This window comes from Ziziphus jujuba, chromosome 2, assembly GCF_031755915.1.
Source record: "Ziziphus jujuba cultivar Dongzao chromosome 2, ASM3175591v1".
Classification (NCBI taxonomy): Eukaryota; Viridiplantae; Streptophyta; class Magnoliopsida; order Rosales; family Rhamnaceae; genus Ziziphus; species Ziziphus jujuba.
The window spans coordinates 4165021-4182120 of NC_083380.1; the positions used below are offsets into that span (position 1 = coordinate 4165021).

At 32.5% G+C, this 17100-nt stretch overlaps 4 protein-coding genes across 5 annotated transcripts; 2 read left to right on the plus strand and 2 right to left on the minus strand.

Annotated features, from left to right (window-relative positions):
- Positions 1 to 2627: 2627 nt before the first annotated feature.
- Positions 2628 to 3885, plus strand: LOC107417441 (protein BPS1, chloroplastic). The gene has a single exon (XM_016026056.3). It carries the CDS (start codon positions 2754 to 2756, stop codon positions 3681 to 3683), a length of 930 nt encoding a protein of 309 aa, XP_015881542.2. The 5' UTR covers positions 2628 to 2753; the 3' UTR covers positions 3684 to 3885.
- Positions 3886 to 4337: 452 nt separating this feature from the next.
- LOC107417456 (agamous-like MADS-box protein AGL15) lies at positions 4338 to 7859 on the minus strand. The gene is made up of 8 exons (XM_060814582.1): positions 7434 to 7859; positions 6168 to 6243; positions 5723 to 5787; positions 5536 to 5635; positions 5372 to 5413; positions 5155 to 5196; positions 4890 to 5062; positions 4338 to 4592 (listed from the first exon to the last, which is right to left on the minus strand). The coding sequence occupies exons 1-8, from the start codon at positions 7613 to 7615 to the stop codon at positions 4505 to 4507; spliced, it is 768 nt and encodes a 255-aa protein (XP_060670565.1). The 5' UTR covers positions 7616 to 7859; the 3' UTR covers positions 4338 to 4504.
- Positions 7860 to 10384: 2525 nt separating this feature from the next.
- Positions 10385 to 14336, minus strand: LOC107417449 (uncharacterized). 2 transcript variants are annotated; one of them, XM_025074369.3, is made up of 9 exons: positions 13902 to 14336; positions 13671 to 13748; positions 12278 to 12391; positions 12105 to 12173; positions 11957 to 11976; positions 11821 to 11873; positions 11648 to 11678; positions 11460 to 11541; positions 10385 to 10872 (listed from the first exon to the last, which is right to left on the minus strand). In XM_025074369.3, exons 1-9 carry the CDS (start codon positions 14083 to 14085, stop codon positions 10673 to 10675), a joined length of 831 nt encoding a protein of 276 aa, XP_024930137.2. In that variant the 5' UTR covers positions 14086 to 14336; the 3' UTR covers positions 10385 to 10672. The 2 variants fall into 2 exon arrangements, with proteins under 2 accessions (XP_024930137.2, XP_015881551.1); XM_016026065.4 differs by lacking the exon at positions 13671 to 13748 and having other exon boundaries at positions 10498 to 10872; positions 13902 to 14315.
- An 888-nt stretch (positions 14337 to 15224) lies between these two features.
- On the plus strand, positions 15225 to 16144 carry LOC107417440 (glyoxylase I 4). The gene is made up of 2 exons (XM_016026054.4): positions 15225 to 15634; positions 15762 to 16144. The coding sequence occupies exons 1-2, from the start codon at positions 15299 to 15301 to the stop codon at positions 16005 to 16007; spliced, it is 582 nt and encodes a 193-aa protein (XP_015881540.2). The 5' UTR covers positions 15225 to 15298; the 3' UTR covers positions 16008 to 16144.
- Positions 16145 to 17100: the final 956 nt, after the last annotated feature.

Below are 17100 nucleotides of genomic sequence, written 5' to 3' on the forward strand. Positions count from 1 at the left end.
CTAGAGTATATTCCTTGTGGGGTCCAGTTCCGTTTGAAGGTTGAGGTCAATTTTATCCTGTTTTGCAACCTCTCACCATCTTGACCCCATTTTCTCAAACCCAGCCCATGTGACATTTTTACTGGGCCTTTTTCTCTCTTTTGTTTCTTTCACCATTATGATCCCACAAAAACTTCTCTTAGGACATACTAGTTGTCTAGCCTACACATGCGCCAGTTTTCTCTGTCCTTACATTGTTTGCTCTGGAAATTACAATTTCTTTGTTTATACAATTAGCATAATCATATTATACATAGAACTCTTGGCTATGTTTCTATTTTAAACTAGTTTCATATTGCTTAGAGGTACTTTTCATTTATGTTCTCTCTGACACTTAGAAGGCACAAGAGTTGCTGCAGAATATTTGTGGATATATATACAAATTTCAAGCCAGTTGAATTATTCCTTATTTCCCGTTTAGTTTGATAGTAACAAGAAATATTTTGGTTTCCTATAATTGAATTATACTTCCTTACTAGGTATGATTCAGAAAAAATAAAGTAAATAATAAGAAGAAAAAGAACTCAAAGAAACCATGATAATATGTATCATCCATAATGTATGTTATCTGGTTTATAATAGAAATGATTTGCATGTGCTATGCTAGCTGTGAATGTATTATATGCATGTGCTTTATTTGTCCCTTTAATATTAAAATAAAAGTTGTACGAACCTTATAAGCAATTGCTTTCTTCTCAAATGAAGAAACAGACACAAAAAGAATATGACATACCCACCTTCCTCTCCTAGAATTCTGCCTACAGGAATTAGACCATCCTTTTGAGCCAGTTTCTTTCACATGATCAAGATATGCTTTAGAATAGAAGTCCCCTTAATAACTCTTCTTTATATACTTACTAGAAAAATCTAGTGGGGGTTTTGATTAACAAGTAAGAATTGGAAATTTACCCTCCTTTTACAATCATTTTTTGGTTTGGTAACCTAACGTTCCATTTTATGAATTCTAACTATGATCCTGTACTATAGTACAAGTAGATTTGAAAAATGATAAAGAAAAGTTGCAAATACCAATGAAGGGCTTTTATGACTGTTATAAAGTGATTACTATATTAAGTAAAAGAAAGATTAATAGAGGATTGCAAGCCTAAGAAGATCTACCATTGTCCTTTTCTTTTCGGATGGCTTTTGTTTACTAAGAAAAGTTTTTCCAATATTAAGGTTGTAAGTTGCTTCTTAGTTTGCTTCAAAACCAACACTAACGATGAAAACATGTCTAATTTGGCTCTTACTTTTGGGAATTTTTTTGAGTTGTTTAAACAAAAAGAAAGCAAAAGGGAAATATCTTCATGTTATTTTATTGGGTTCTTTGAACAACAAAAATATCTTCTCTTGTGTCTATTTCATTGAATACTTTTTAAGTAAAAATAATAATTTCGTGGGTTACACTTTTTGTTATCAAACCAATTACTTTCACTTTTCTTTCCAAACAAATTTTAAAAAAAAAAATTTTTTAAAAATTAAAAAAAAAAAAAGGGGAAAATGTTTCAAGCATAATGAGCTAATTTTCTCCATGGGGCATAGCAAGTTGAAGCAAAACGTGTTGGTATGAAATTTCTAGATTGCAACCGTGTGTTCTGGAGGGATACACTTCCTTCCAGGTTCTACCTACCTCACCACCAATTGAATTTCAACAAAGCATAAACTTCTTCTTCAATCATCTTTATTGAAATTGACCATTTATCACATATTCTTATTCAAAACTCTTTTATGAAATTTTTTTTCTTAAAAACATTTATCAGAAAATAAATCTTCATATAAAAATGGATTATTGATGGCTAAATTTCAGATGGGTTTTGCACCTAGCGCTCATTTGAGGGCAACTACATGTGAAAATCAGTCATGACAAGATGTTTTGTCTTAGAATGATAATGGCTAGCTTGGGACAATCACAGACTTGTATATGGACCATAAATATGTGTATATATATATATATATATATATATATTTTTATTTTTTTTTTTGTGGTTTTATATATATATATATATATATATATATTATTTTTTTGGTGGTTTTTTTCAGACTATGCATTTTTTTCATTGTTTGATTAGCAACCAAAAACTCAAAAAGATTTATAATCAGGTGGAGCACCATGATGTGAACTATTGATCAAATCAGGGGGCACTAAGTCGTACAAATGTTTCTGCTTTTAACAACAGCAAGCATAGAATAATACGTGTTCATGAACATGAACCAAAAAATACCATCCTCGCCGAAGAACCCTTTTCTTTCAAGCTTCTATCTATTAGAACCCCAAGTGAAAGGACTTAAAAAGTAGTCCTTTTTACACCAGGAAACAAACAATAAGAATGAGAAAAACAGAAAGGGTTTTCCATATTTTTTTTTTTTTTTTTTGGTCCTCTCAAAGAAGCTTGTAGATTAAGGTATAACTGGACCAAATTGTTATAAGGTAGCGTGTAGGCTGATAAAACTAATTAAAATTAAATTATAAATAAATAAATAAGGGAAATGGATAAGCACATTTGACCAAACTTTGATGTCCATGGTTTTTGAATATTCAATGGGGTATTTTTTTAACCGCTAATGTTGCTTGTTTTTTTTGCCATTCTTTATTGTTTCTGTTCTGCTAAAGCAAACACAAATTTTTAAAAGACTTGTATATAAAGCACAAGCACCAAAACTTTGTAAAGAACTTTCAAAACTCCTTTTTTTTTTTCTTGGTATTGTTTTCCATCATGGTTCTTTTGGTTCCAAAGATTGGCAAACTCTATACCAAACAGGAAAGTCATCATCTTGGCTGCAAGTCAGAAGCTTTATCATCTGCTTTAGAGGCTTTTAGATCCGATGTTTCGAATGGTTTGAACAAGCTGTCAGTGAATTCAAAACCCAGGTTGGAAATTCTATCATTTTCATGGATTCAGCAATGTTTTGAGCTCATCAACATCATCAACAAAGCTTTTGCCAAACTAGTTGTGGACATAGACTGTCCTATGAACAAATGGGAAGCTGCTTCTGTGGAAGAATATCTGAAATACAGCTTGAATTTGCTGGAACTTCTCAATTCAATTAGTTTATCTATTTCAAATCTTGGACACTCCAGGCTTAGAATCTCTCATGCTTTGAGCCTTGTGGAGGAATCTCCTTCTTTGGCTATAGAGAGTCTGAAAGCAAGTCATACTATGAATTCCAGCAAGGAATTCAAAAGGAATATGAATAAAGAAGATGGAAAAGAAAAGTCTTACTCAGGAAAGGAAAGAGTCATCCATGAAGCTATGATTGTTATGGAGAGCATGGGATTTTGGATATGTGGGATTTTGCTATCTGGTATATGTGGGGATGAAAAGCCATACTCAGAGATGAGAAAATTTTCCAGTCGGTTGGTAGTTTTTTCTTCATTTCCGAGATTAGATTCGAGTATTTGCGAGGCAATAATGGAGAAAAAGAGTGAGTTGGTAGAGTTGAAAGAGCTTAAAGATGCAGAGGCTTGCCTTGTTGCTGCTATAACCATAGGGAAGTACAGAGATGGAGCTGAGGAATTGCAAAGAAGATTAGAGAAATTTGAGAAGCTGCTGGAGGGTTTAGGTAAGGAAGTAGATCATGTTTTCAAGGAGGTTTTGAATGGAAGAAACCAATTGCTCAAAAGCCTGCAACAGAGAAAACAATAATTTTCAATTGCTTTAGCTTTTCTTTGTACAAAAATTTAATGTTTTATCTTTCTATGTATCTTATTTGTTTTGATTGGAATCGTGTATAATCTTCTTCCTCATAGAAAGACCTTCCATATTCTGAAAAATAGCTAATATTCATGGTGTAAAATGATTTTGTGAATTACCCAAAAAAAAAAAAAAATGATTGATCTTGTGGTTTCGTGATTCTGTTTACTGTTTATATTCTTCAATTGAATGGTTTGCAGAATGATTTTAAGTTTATCATGTCAATCTGGTCTTGAAATGTTTGTTATTAGAACATGTAATGAAATATAAGAAGTTCATAATTGCGTCTGTAAATCCCATGAAGCATTTTGCAACTCCTTTTTATTTTCCTTTTCTGTTTTTCTTCTTTTCTTTTTCTTTTTTCTTTTTTCTTTTTTCTTTTTTTTTTTTTTTTCTTTTTTACTCTTCGTAAAGGATAGAAAGATGAATTTGCAAACAAAAGAAAGAAAAAGAGAACCTACAGGCCATTTTGTTGCATGCTTTTAAACCCCAAAAAAAAAAAAAAAAAAAAAAAAAAAAGTCTACAATTTGCAATATCCAAAACCAACAACTTAAAAAACTGGTGTGACAACTAGAAAATTTTCTCCTCCACCTGAACTGGCAGAATATAGAAACACCATCTCCATTTCTAAATTTGGCATTGCTTTTGGATCCTACATTTTTCTAAAATGGCTAATGTTACTTTTTCAACAATCTCTGCTAAACTTGAATCAACTGTACTAAATTCCTGTTCTGTTGATTCTGTGCAAGAAAAATTACAAATGAAAAAACGATCACAGAAGTCCCAATTGGCTTCCCGAGTCACTGGAGTGAATTTCCCCCTCGTGGATCTTCTTCTTGTGATAAACATCACTTGCCAGCCTGAAAAAGCCAGTGTATAAATATGATATGCAATTCAGTAGCCGAAGAAGAATACCAAAACTGTAAGTTCTAACTGAAAAATTGCCACTTCCAAGTAGTATAGCATGAAAGGAAGTCTTCAATTATATGTATCAAGATCTAAGAATGAGCATGGATCAGATAGAACATTGAAAATGTATTATACTAAAAACTTATGTGAATAATCTACTTGGTTAAAACTGTCAAGGATGCAGAATAAGCAACAAAACAATTTTTCAGTTTAGTTAAAGGTTTAATGACATAAGAAAGAAGGATTACCCCAAGTGCAATGTGGTATCTGAATCTCCTTTCTCAACTGCAAAATTGGAGGACAAGTCTGTATTCAAGATACCATGGTTTACAAGTGAACTTCTCTTCTCAATAGGGTAGTATTCGAGATAGGATGGAACTGGGTACTCTGTTTGTGGAAATAGGCATCGAAGCTCTTCAACCTACAAAAAATAGCCAGAAAAAAGCTTTTAATATATCACCCAAAAGCAAGTTAATTTCACAAATTCTATTCAGCATGAAGACAAGTTTTTGCCTGTCTGCGCAAGGTTTCATTTTCCAATACAGCACGCTGTTCCTGAAAACAAAGAATTGAACAAATATATTACCCTTAAGTATTCTTTGTTGTAAACAGCAATAATTATAAACTCATAAAACATATAATAATAATAATAATAAAGTTAAACTCTTATCAAGAAGCCAACTTCCCGAACTATAACTAAAGGTTTGCAAGTTTTAGATGGGCCATGTACCTGTACTCTTGATTGCTCTAGTTGCTCCATGAGTAACTGCTCCTGAAATGGTAGACATCTATTAAGGCCTTTCAAACTGTTTTTCATATTAGTTGACGTAATACCTAATATGAACTCCCAAAAAAAAAAAAAAAAAGATAAAGAGGAAGATTGAATATGCAGACCTTCCTCTCCTTCACTGACAACAATCCATCATTTAGTTGCTGTTCTAGGTGCTGTAATTCTCTCAGGGTTAAGCCAGTAAGGTCCTTACCCAATAGATGTCTACAGAATCAGAAGATTCAATGTTATACATGATGAAGATCTTGTAGTGGGGAAGAATCTAATACCAATAAACCAAAGGAAACATACAATTGCTTCTTTTGTAGCTTTGCAATTTCCTCTTTTAGAACATCCGCCTCCTTAGAATCTTGTTTCTGAAAAATAAAAACAAAATACCATCATTAGAAGCATATTAACAAAATCTGAGGACAGAAGGGTATTCTCAAAGAAGCTATTGAAACTGTCCACCAAGCCTCATGTATGACCATTTTGTTAAACCCTACATCTTCTTCAGTTGAACATTGTGCATCAACACATATCTTTCATTAAATTAGGCAAACTGAACAGGATGTCAATGTAATGTTACAATGCATTTGTTTGGACATCTCTTTCTCTTTACCTAAATTCTATGAGAAACCATACCTCGTCGTGATCTTGTTATAGAAGAAAGAGGAATAGTTTGTCACAACAAGAACTAAAACTAAGACAACAAAAATCACCAAGAGTAACAAGGCCGGCATGTTTCATTGAATACCTCCATCTTGTATTCTACAACAGCAGTCTCAGGAGAATCTAGACATTTGTTGTATCTTGAGAGTGTTCGCTTCATTCTGCAAAAAGTTAGTGAAAATAAACATCCATAGGCGTTGTTTTTGGCAAATGAAGCATGCATTTGAACTCCATCTGCAGCCTGCCCATATCATATAGAAGTTTGCAATCATCATAGGCTAACATAACTACTACTGAAAATCTTCTACCTACAAATCGTTCCAATTCCTTCCTCCAGTAAATTTCCTAAATAATCAACATAACCTATGTTTCAGAGAATAGAATGTGAATGCACCTTTGAACTTGACTTGTCATAGCAATTCAATTTCACAAGTCATGAAAGCAAAAGAATTCATCAAAATTTAATATGTGTTCAACAAGAAAAACTTGAACCATGTAATCATCCCCAATAAAATCCACTGGACTGCAGCATTGGGACCAAAAACTTTAAACTCTACAGAACTTTTTAACCTCGATAAAACATTAAGAGAGATCATCCAGCAAATATAACTGCACAAAATAGATCAAAGGTTAACCCGTTCATTCAAAGCAGGGTTCATCAAATTCTGATCAGGAAGACCCTCACAAAGCCAAGCATTATAGTACTTAGAATGCTCCAATGTAAAAGCATATTTGGGAATGGGGTAATCCTCAAAGCTGCCCAAGTTTAACAGAATCTCACTGAAAATAGACTTCGAACTTTAAAGATCATATTTTTCCATGGGGAAAAAAATGGCTTTTTAGCATGATTCTAGTATGCTTCAACAGTAACAAGAAAATGTGAGAATCGTTTTTTCTTTCTTTTCAACAAAGGCATACGATACAGAACCAAAAAATCCCTTTTTTTTTTTTAAGGAGAAAAACTAGAGAAATGCCATAGCTAAAAAAGGCCATACTGAGGCTTTAAATTAACAATGGTTGAAAAAAAAAATAATAATAATAATAAAATAAAAGAACAGAGCATCTTAAAAACCAAGCACATGCAAGTACAAGCAACAATGAAAATTCAGAAGCAGTAGCAGCAGCTGTAGCTACTGCAAATACCTCAGATAATTCCTGTAAAGCTATGAAAAGTCCAATCAAAATAGGCCAAAATAAAAACATTGAAATCCTCCCTAAAATGACAGAGTACAAAATCTCAACCAAAAAAAAAAAAAATGGCTCTAAACACATGACCAAGAACACATGCAAGAATCCCAAACCATCAGAAATGAAAAATCTCAGAGAAAAAAAAAAACCAGGAAAAACATACCCAGAACTAGAAAACTCAAAAAGCTTGCCGGTGTTAGAGAAGATAATAACAGCAACCTCGGCATCACAAAGGATAGCCAATTCCTGAGCTTTCTTGAGCAGTCCAGCGCGTCTTTTAGAGAATGTGACTTGCCTGCTATTTGCATTCTCAATCCTCTTGATCTCAATCTTCCCCCTACCCATTTTTCCAAATATCCAATTGATCAAAACCCAGAAAAAAGAAACTTCAAAGAAACCAAAACACACACACACACACACAGAGAACACAGATTTCAATTCCAAAGTCTTAATGGGTTTTTCTTTTTCTCTCTCTTTGAAATTTTATTTTTTAAAAGAAAAGAGTACAATCTCTCTCTTAACCCATTTGGGTTTTCTGCTAAACTTGGGAAAGAGGGTGTGCGAGATTGCTAAATTTAGAGTGGGGAGAAGATAAAGGGGCGTGTATATGAAAGAGAGAGAAAGAGAGAGCGTTTTTTACCCCAAATGGCGAGAGCTTGGAAACGGCAAGCTTGCATGGCTCTGTATACTATTTAGAGTTGTGCATGACTCTTTTTTGCCACATTTAGAGTGATTTGGTGTTAATAGGTCTCTGGTTGGGTCCCACAAACTATCTTTTTTCCTTTTTTTAATTTGAGTTCCTCAGTCAGTCTGTCCTGTGGGTCCCACTTTTCAGCTCAATGAAAACAAATTTAATTATTTTTAAATTTTTATTATTATTTTGGGATTCAAATTTGGTAGTTTTTATAATTATAGTTGCTACATATAGTAAAGCTACTGCCAAATATAGAGAAAGAGGCAGTGGGGCTATTTTGTGTTCTTTGCTGTTTTAGGGATGTGGGGGAGGAAGTGCAAATTGCTATCCTTTTTCCTACATTTATACAGTTTTTGGTCAATTGGGTCTGTTGTGGCCCCCACTTGTGTTTTCTAAATTTATTTTAGGTTTTTTAATCTATTTTCCCACAATAATTAGTTTTTTGTTACATTTAAGTGTTGGATTTGGTAAAAGCCACTCTAAAATTTAGAGGAAATTTTTCTTTATTTTTGTTTTTCCCTAAGTATTTGCTGTTTTGGGAAGGAGTTCAATTTTAGTGTCAAATTAGTGCCTTCTACTTATAGAAAAGTTGCTAACAGGGTTTGTAACATTTTTGTAATTTCACATTTTAGTAAAAATGCCCAAAATGATATTATATTTATATCTGTATATATATATATATATATAGGTTTTCTGAAAAGGAAAACTGTCTGTTTTTGGAGGGGTGCTGCATTAAATCTGTTGCTACATTTAGAACTTTGGGTTTTGATTACCTTATGGTTTTAATTGCCTTCTTTTTTTTGCTAGATATGGAACTTTGTTCCTTTTTTTTTTTTTTTTAATTTCCTTCTTCATCTATTTGCATAATTATCCCCTAACTTCCTCTTTAACTAGCCTACGTTTTTGGGTTTTCTTCATTAATGGGGAATTCTTAATTTTGGTGTTATTTATTTTGATGCTGTATATCTATATGCATTATGTCCTTCTATTTATATGGGTAAAGACTCAATTTACAGTTTTAATTATTTATAGTGTGGCATAAGATGCTGCCAACTGCCAAGCATAATATCATCAAATTCTTAACTAAATAATTTTTTTTCCAAAAACAAAAAAAAAAAATCCCATCAATTTTGAAGTGCCTCTTTCATAGTCTTCTCAAATTTTAAGAGCAAATCTGAAAATTAAAAAAAATTAAAAAAAATCTAGAAGACTAATGTGATTATCCTTTAATTTTAAATATAACAAATGGGTAAAAAATAATCAAAATAGAATAAATAATATGATTAATAATATGGGTTGTGGCTTCCCAAAAAAGGAAGTATCCAATTTTAGAAAAGATAAGATTTATATAAATCTTTAGTACGACTAAAGAGAAATTAATTACCTTTTTCAAAAAAAAAAAAAAGAGAAATTAATTACCTGCTGAACTACCCCAATAATTTCCAAAATATAACTGTTTCTTTTTCCTTTTTATTTTTTATTTATTTATATCCTTTTTTTTTTGGGGGGGACGTCCAAGAAAAGTAACCGTTTTGAATTATGATTTTTAATTTTAAATTATTCATTCTTCGATGATAATACCTTTTTTTATCCGATTGAAAATATTACAATATCAGATTTAATAGATGACATTTAGATGGATGAAATCACTTAAAAAAACAAAAAAGGAAAAAAAAGATGATTAGACATAATTGGATGGCCTTGTTACCCTTTCGTACTTTGAAATTTTGATTCGGAAGAAATATTTGGATGAAATGTATTTTCAAAAACAAATTTCCCAAATAGGAATAAACATAGTCCAAAGTTTCATGACTTGGTCTCTACCATTTTCAATCTCATGTCCAAACACATGGACCTTTGATAAGACAGACCATGTCCTTAAAAACCAATCCTCTTCTCTGCTGGTGTTTTACATGTTCAAAAAACCAAAAATGGGCCAAGTTTCCAGGACATTAAATAATTTCCCTCTCTCACTGTTTTATCATTTGGATATTAGAACTGGTTTTAAAACTTTCCAGAGCTTATATGAATCAAAAATGATTGTCCGCTTGCCAAAAACCATAACATATTTACCTTCCAGACACCAACAAAATAGAAGAGAAAAAAGGGGCATAGATACCCAAGGCCAATCACATCTCTGAATTGGGTCAATTCACATATCCTCCTATAATTTTCAACTTCGACAAAAAATACAATTTTTATGAACACCTTTATCAACCCCTGTATAATTTTTCTCTTCTTATTCAATCAAATATTCAATTACATAGAAGGTCCACCTCAGCTAAAATCCTAATTTATGTAAAGACTAGCTTATGCAAAAACTAGTTCTCCATCAATCATTTTAGAATCAGTAGATTTTGAGACATTAAAACTTAAAAACAAATTAAAATTCTACTGGTACACTAAAGTACATGGGAAAAAAAAAAAGGGATGCTTGTATCTGATCGGTATATTTGGTTTTTTTTTTTTTTTTCTTCTGTTGTTTTTGTTTTTTCTTTATTTTCCACACTAAAAGCTAGCCTTGGCACATTGATTCAACAAAACAGAATCCTTTTTTATCAGTTACAAAAACCTCAAGAATGCTAATGATTAGTCCTCATTGTACAAGCAAGAATAATGATCACATATAAATGATTGTTGAAGCTTGTAAAATAGGGTGTAACCCGCTACCTCTTCATCAGTTCAGTGCTTTTCAGTGGAAGTTATTACTATAAAACATCAGCTTTCAATGGATAGACGGTTGCATTGCTTAGCTCCGTATCATCCGTCTTTTTACACACATATATAAAGTGAGAATCTGGATCTTCCAATACATAATCTGGCGGAAGCAAGCCCTTATCAGTGGTAGGAATAGGTTCCAAATTTGACTTTGTTGATGAACCTGCAGGCTTTTCAAATCCAGGTCTAGCTGCAAAGAGGACAGGAAAAAAATGAAGAAAAAAGAAGTGAGAGGAATAGAAAGAGGGTAAAGAATTGACAGAATGCTCTTAATCGACAATCAATCACTCTCAAGTTTCAAGAAAAGACAATTTTATAAACAAGCAACCCCTTTAAACAGTTTCATTTTTGCACTGCAAGGCTTTCTCTTAAGTTCAATTGTACCCATCACCACCTCACAAGGAACCCAAAGGAGGAATAAGGAACTAAGAGGAAAACCTAAACAAAAATTATTTAGCAATATAAAAGACAACTTGATATCTTTGCATGATCAACAATATCCTCTTCCGTATTGAAGTTTGCTGTTTGTCAAACTATGAGTTCTAGACTAATTTTATAATCAAATATTTGCGTAGATATTTGCTTCTATTATTGTTTATGCTCTCATAAACAAGTTCCAAAGCCTAAATTACCTCAATGGGAAAAAAATATCAATAGAACTTAATTTCACTGCCTTTTATTAAGCAGAATAAGTAACACTATGGAAGCAGAGTCATATCCAAAGAACCAAAGAAATATGGACAAGAAAAAGAAAAAGGAATCTAATGAAAAACTTACGTATGATGTATAATACAGTTTTCCAACTGTAAGCTGGTCGACTCAAATGAGGCATCCTTACTGAAGGATCACCATATGTTATCTGTGGATTTACAATTCAACAACAGATAATAAGTTTTCTGCTTCAGGTTAAAGAAAGAACAGACAAAATGAGGAGAAATAAAGCATGTCTAGAGGTGTGTAGTTACCAACATATAAATACCCCCCGGTTTAAGAAGCCTACAAAAAAATAAATAATAACTTTAGAAATATAGATATTAACAATACATATAACAAACATAAACAAAATTCAACCTCTAAACAATAATATGTAACTAACTGCAACACATAGTTGAGCTTATAGAGTCTTAAAGTCTACAACCTACTCACTTCCCCTAGCATCCGGGCAGCACTAATTGGAGCATCGGTGCCACACTAAAATCAGAACAAGATGGAAGTATTAGAACAGTTCCAGCAATGAACAAGGAGTGGTAAGAACATCGGAGCATGAAACATACCATCAAAGAATCAAGAGTGCCTATTATGGAGGTTTGGCAGGCCATTTGTGCACAAGTGGTGGCACCAGCAACGCAGCAGAAATGCATTAAATGCAAAATTAGAGCACAATACAGAAAATTCCGAAAAACTAATGTAATAAATTTATACCTTTATCAATGACACCGTCAAATGATTCATCTGGGAAGAAGCTCATATCCCTAACATCCATTTCCATATCTATTAAGATTTATATAGGAAATTTGCCTTCATACTTGAGCTCATGGTTAAGAAATATCAAAACAAAATGGACTATGCATATCAATATTTTATCAATAGGATACATTTCAGCTGAGGGACGTGGTCATATTTTTTTTTCATCAGGTCAATGGCAACTGATGAAACATCAATGTTCATTATGTCTTCATATCCATCCTTCGCCATATCCTCAGACATAACTACCAAAATATTCAAAAAAAAAAAAAAAAAAAGGCAGAAAGTAATCCATGAGAAAATGGTCAAACAGCCAAAAGCTTATATACCATATATTTTACTCCAATAAAATTGTAAATCACATCAAAATTTTGCCTTTCAAATTTTCAATTATGGCAAGGAGGATGTCAGGTAGAAGCATGTCAAAGCACCCTAAACAGTATTTTGCATTACATCATTGCATAAAACTCTAAACTTCCACATAGAAGGTAACTAGAATATGTCGCCATGTCCAAATTAGCACATTATACCAGTAATTTTAAAATCTGGAATCTTATTCTCATTTTAACAAGTCAATTGGAATGATTACATCATAGATCAAAATGTAAAATTACCATCTTGAGTATAATAGTGCACAATGAAAAGGATGACAAAAGAAGCATTTATCTCAAGCAACTAGTATGTTTAAACTAGAGAAACAAGATGCTACAAATTTCAACGCCAAAACTTGGCAACTTAATGTACTAGTCTTAGATCCTATAGTTTAAAAGAATACATTTGCTGGATCAACTTTATCTAAATTTTGATTTTTTTAGCTAACTAAACATGATATTTCCATTTCTAGGTTTTTAAAAGATCGGACTCCACAGAAAATTTTCTGGTAAGCTCCTAGAATGCCTTAGAAGACTCTAATGTGGGTGAGCTCCAGTTTGAAGCCCAACCTGATGGATTCATCCAAAGCTGTGACAAATTAAGAAAATCAGCTCCACTAAATAAAACAGTTAAGCTAAATTGAAACTGAAGTTCCCAATAATGTATGCTTATGAAGAATTGGATCCATTACTCATATTTAAACCTCATTCACCACAAATCTAATAATTAGGGATCATCCCCTAACCTCCCCCCACCCAACTTTCAAGTAAAACGAAGATTTTCACATCAGGTACTGAATCATACATGCCTTGACAAGTATCATACTTCTTTTCGTTTACCACACTTTCTCACCGACCAAACAGAATAAAAAGATAACGGAATCCACTCAATTTGGGGAAATTCAAACTGAAGCGAAAATACCCAAACGGGTTACTTAAAAGAAATATAAAAGGTCCTAATCCATTCTCTACATATAAAAGAGAAAAGCACAAATCCAAATTTCTACACAATTTTATCCACTACCAAGAACGAGCAAAACAAGCATCAAATACTCCATAATTAGGAACTGCACCAAAAACCCCATTCTTTTTCCTTTTATTATAACCCAGCCAGGAAAAGGGAAAAGGTTATATTCGAAGTCTTAAACATCACCAATCACAACCCAATATCGAAAAAATCCAATCTTGCTCCTTTCCTCTCTAGCCCTGTTCATCTTTTCGCCAAACAAAGCTAAAAACAAACAAAAAATAAAAATAAAAATTTCAATGACCCACAACAACCCAGTTCATTTTTTAGCCAAACAAAGCGAAAAACCAACAAAAAAAAAAAAAATTTCAATAACCCAGAACCAGAAATCTAGAAGTAAACAGAGAGAGAAATCACCAGCATTGCCACAGCCCACCATAAGAACACGGGAATTAGTGGAAATATACTTGCGGACAAAGGGTCGGAGAGCAACGTAACGCTGATACCAGTCAAAAGAACCACCTTCCTGGATATATCTTGCATCCCAGTAAAGGGCATCGCCATAGTTGTAACTGTTGCAGCTCGAGACGTCCCTGTACATGGTGATGGTGGTGGTGACTCCGGTCTGAGACCCGGCTTACCCGGTTTGATCTTCTCTGTGGTAAGCGACGTGGTGGAGAAGCTTGTAGGCTGTGGGCGAAAAAGAAAAGTGGAAAGCTAAAGGGAGAAATAAAAGTGGAAACTCGGTGGGTTTTGTTTTTTAACTGTTTGTTGGTTTCTGCTTTGCGGGTAGGCTGTGGCGTTTGGTGCTGAAAAAAAGTGATTTTTTGATTGAGTTAGTGCTAAGTTTTTGGTGGCATTCATTCATTATTGATTTTTTTCGAGGGATTTTTTTTCTTTTTTTTTTTTCTAAGATTGTGCTTTGGATTTTGGGAGGTTTTTCTTCTTCTTTTTTCCTTTTTTTTTTTTAATTTTCTTTTGTAGAAAAATTAACCTGGATTGTTTAACTGAGTTGTGTGTGTGTGTTTTTGGGGAAAGTTCCGAGAATGTACTTTTCCTCTTTGCAAAGTTAACAGGTTTTTATTTTAATATATTTTTCAAACAAAAATTTGTACTTTTCTTATTAAAAAAAAAAAAGTTATAATGGTTATGGTTTATAGTGAGAGTGTTAAAATAGTTTGATCTTTTAAAAAATAGTGTAATATAATAACCAAAAAAATGGTAAAATAAAATAAATTGTAGTCAAGTATTGTATAGTTTCTGTAATGTTTAAAATTACTAAAGGGAATTAATATTTTTCTCTATTTTTATTTTCATAAAAAGGATCTTGAATTTTAAATTGAAATGTTTTACTATGTCCAAATTCCAAAAAGCTCCAAAGAATAATTAAAAGTACACCTTTATAGATTTTAAAATTAATTGAGAGGTCATAAAAAGACAAAATAATGAAATTTTGTCCTCTTTTTTTTTCCTAATTTTTTTTTGAAAAGGACAAAATAAATGATGCAAATTCATTTTAAATATTTAAAAATAAATACATTTTATGGGTTTAATTAATTACCTTAATAATAATTTGAAGTAGGTAATCATAAACCTCATCATCAGCAGCAAAATGCAGGCGTCTCCTTGACACAGCCACACGTACAACCTTCCCTTTGTATTTTTCCACCACGTGTTATGTATCCTCTCCAGCCTCCACCTCCTCACCATGTCTATGGCTTTTATATATAAAACACAACCATGCTTAGCTCTCTTTTGCCACTTTACATGAACAAACAAACACATCCATAATCTTTAACATCAACATTTCAAAGATGGAGAAGAAAGAAGAACAATTGAAAAACAGAGTAGACAGTGATTCAAAAAAAGCAGAGAAAACAGAGAAAGGTCGAGATGATGGTGATCATGACCAACTTCCTTTAATGGCTTTGAATCATGTATCCAGGCTCTGTAGAAATGTTCAGGAATCCATTGATTTCTACACTCAAGTTCTGGGTTTCGTTCTGATTGAGAGGCCACAAGCTTTTGACTTCGATGGTGCTTGGTTGTTCAACTATGGAGTTGGGATTCACTTGGTTCAGTCCAAGGATGAAGATAGATTGCCAGACACTGATCATTTGGATCCCATGGACAACCATATTTCTTTCCAGGTTCATACAAAATTTCCTATAAATCCCTTTGTTTTTTTGAGCTTTCATGGACATTGTCAATGGTGGTTTTCGCTGTCTTCTTTTCTCTTTCTTTATTTTTTATTTATTTATTTATTTTTTTGGGCAGTGTGAAGATATGGAAGCAGTGGAGGAAAAACTGAAAGAGAGAAATATAAAGTATATGAAGAGAACATTGGAAGATGATGAAGGTGGGACTACAATTGATCAGCTTTTTTTCAATGACCCAGATGGGTTTATGATTGAAATCTGCAACTGTGAGAATATGAAGCTTGTTCCTGCTGGTTCATTTGGCAAAATTAAGCTTCCTTTTGATCGCCATAATCCCCCTGTTGAGCTTAACAATGGGAATTGATGCAGCTTCTTTTCAATTGGAATTTCATTGCCTTTGCATTAGAAAAAGATTGAGATTGCTTGCAAAGTACCTGTTATGTAAAAGAAGTTTTTGAATGATATTTAAGTAATAGAACTTATGGAAGCTTTTGATTCAAATTCAGTGAACATGTTCTAGAGAGTAAGGCTAAAACCTATTTTTGGAAACTAAAATTATAAATTATCCAATGCTTCCAAAAGCTTCTTCTTCTTTTTTTCCCGGTTTTTAAACCAAAAGTGAGATTCTTCATTCTTCAATAGTATGGTGCACTCTAATGTTTGCTATTATAAGGTAATAATCAGTACCAAACAAGTAATTATTTTCTAGCTTTTATCATGTGTGTCACATCTAAAATATATAAATATCAATTGACTCCGTACATCTTATTAGCTTATGTGATTTTTTTATTCTCATCTTATATATTTTTATAGAAATACGAATGTTATGTCACTTTCTTTTTTGGTCGCATAATGTAATGTCAATTTGGAAATCACGTTTAAAATGAAAACAGTTTCTCGAAAAGAAATTACAATGCTACAACAAATAAGTACGAATAGAAGAAAACTAAGAGAAGATCCATATTATTAGATTACTAAATCTGTAATTTATTTTAAAAGTTGATTTTTTTGGACAAATTTAAAATTTTGAGTTAAAATTATTTTTCTAAAAAGAAAAACAAAAATCTCGTTTTAAAATAAGATATATTCAAACCATTTATATTTAAATTTTATAGGGGATAATATAGAAAATCAAAAGAAAAAAAATAAATAAAAACATTTCTTAAAAAAAACAAAAAAAAAAAAACATGGAAGGAAAAAAACTTTGGGCTACTGCTCGATTCCTGGCTTCCAGCTGGATTAATGGATCTGGATTAATGGACCTGACCTTACCATCAAAAAGGCCCAAACTAAGGGCTCTTAAAAGAAAAATATTAAAATAAAAAAAAATTAATAAACCCTTGGAACACTTGTCATGATTTAATTGGACAACTGACGAGAAAACACACACTCGCTCATTTTTTATTCTCTACTGTAATTTCATGTCAACTTCCTAAGCAACCGCTACGTAATGTGTA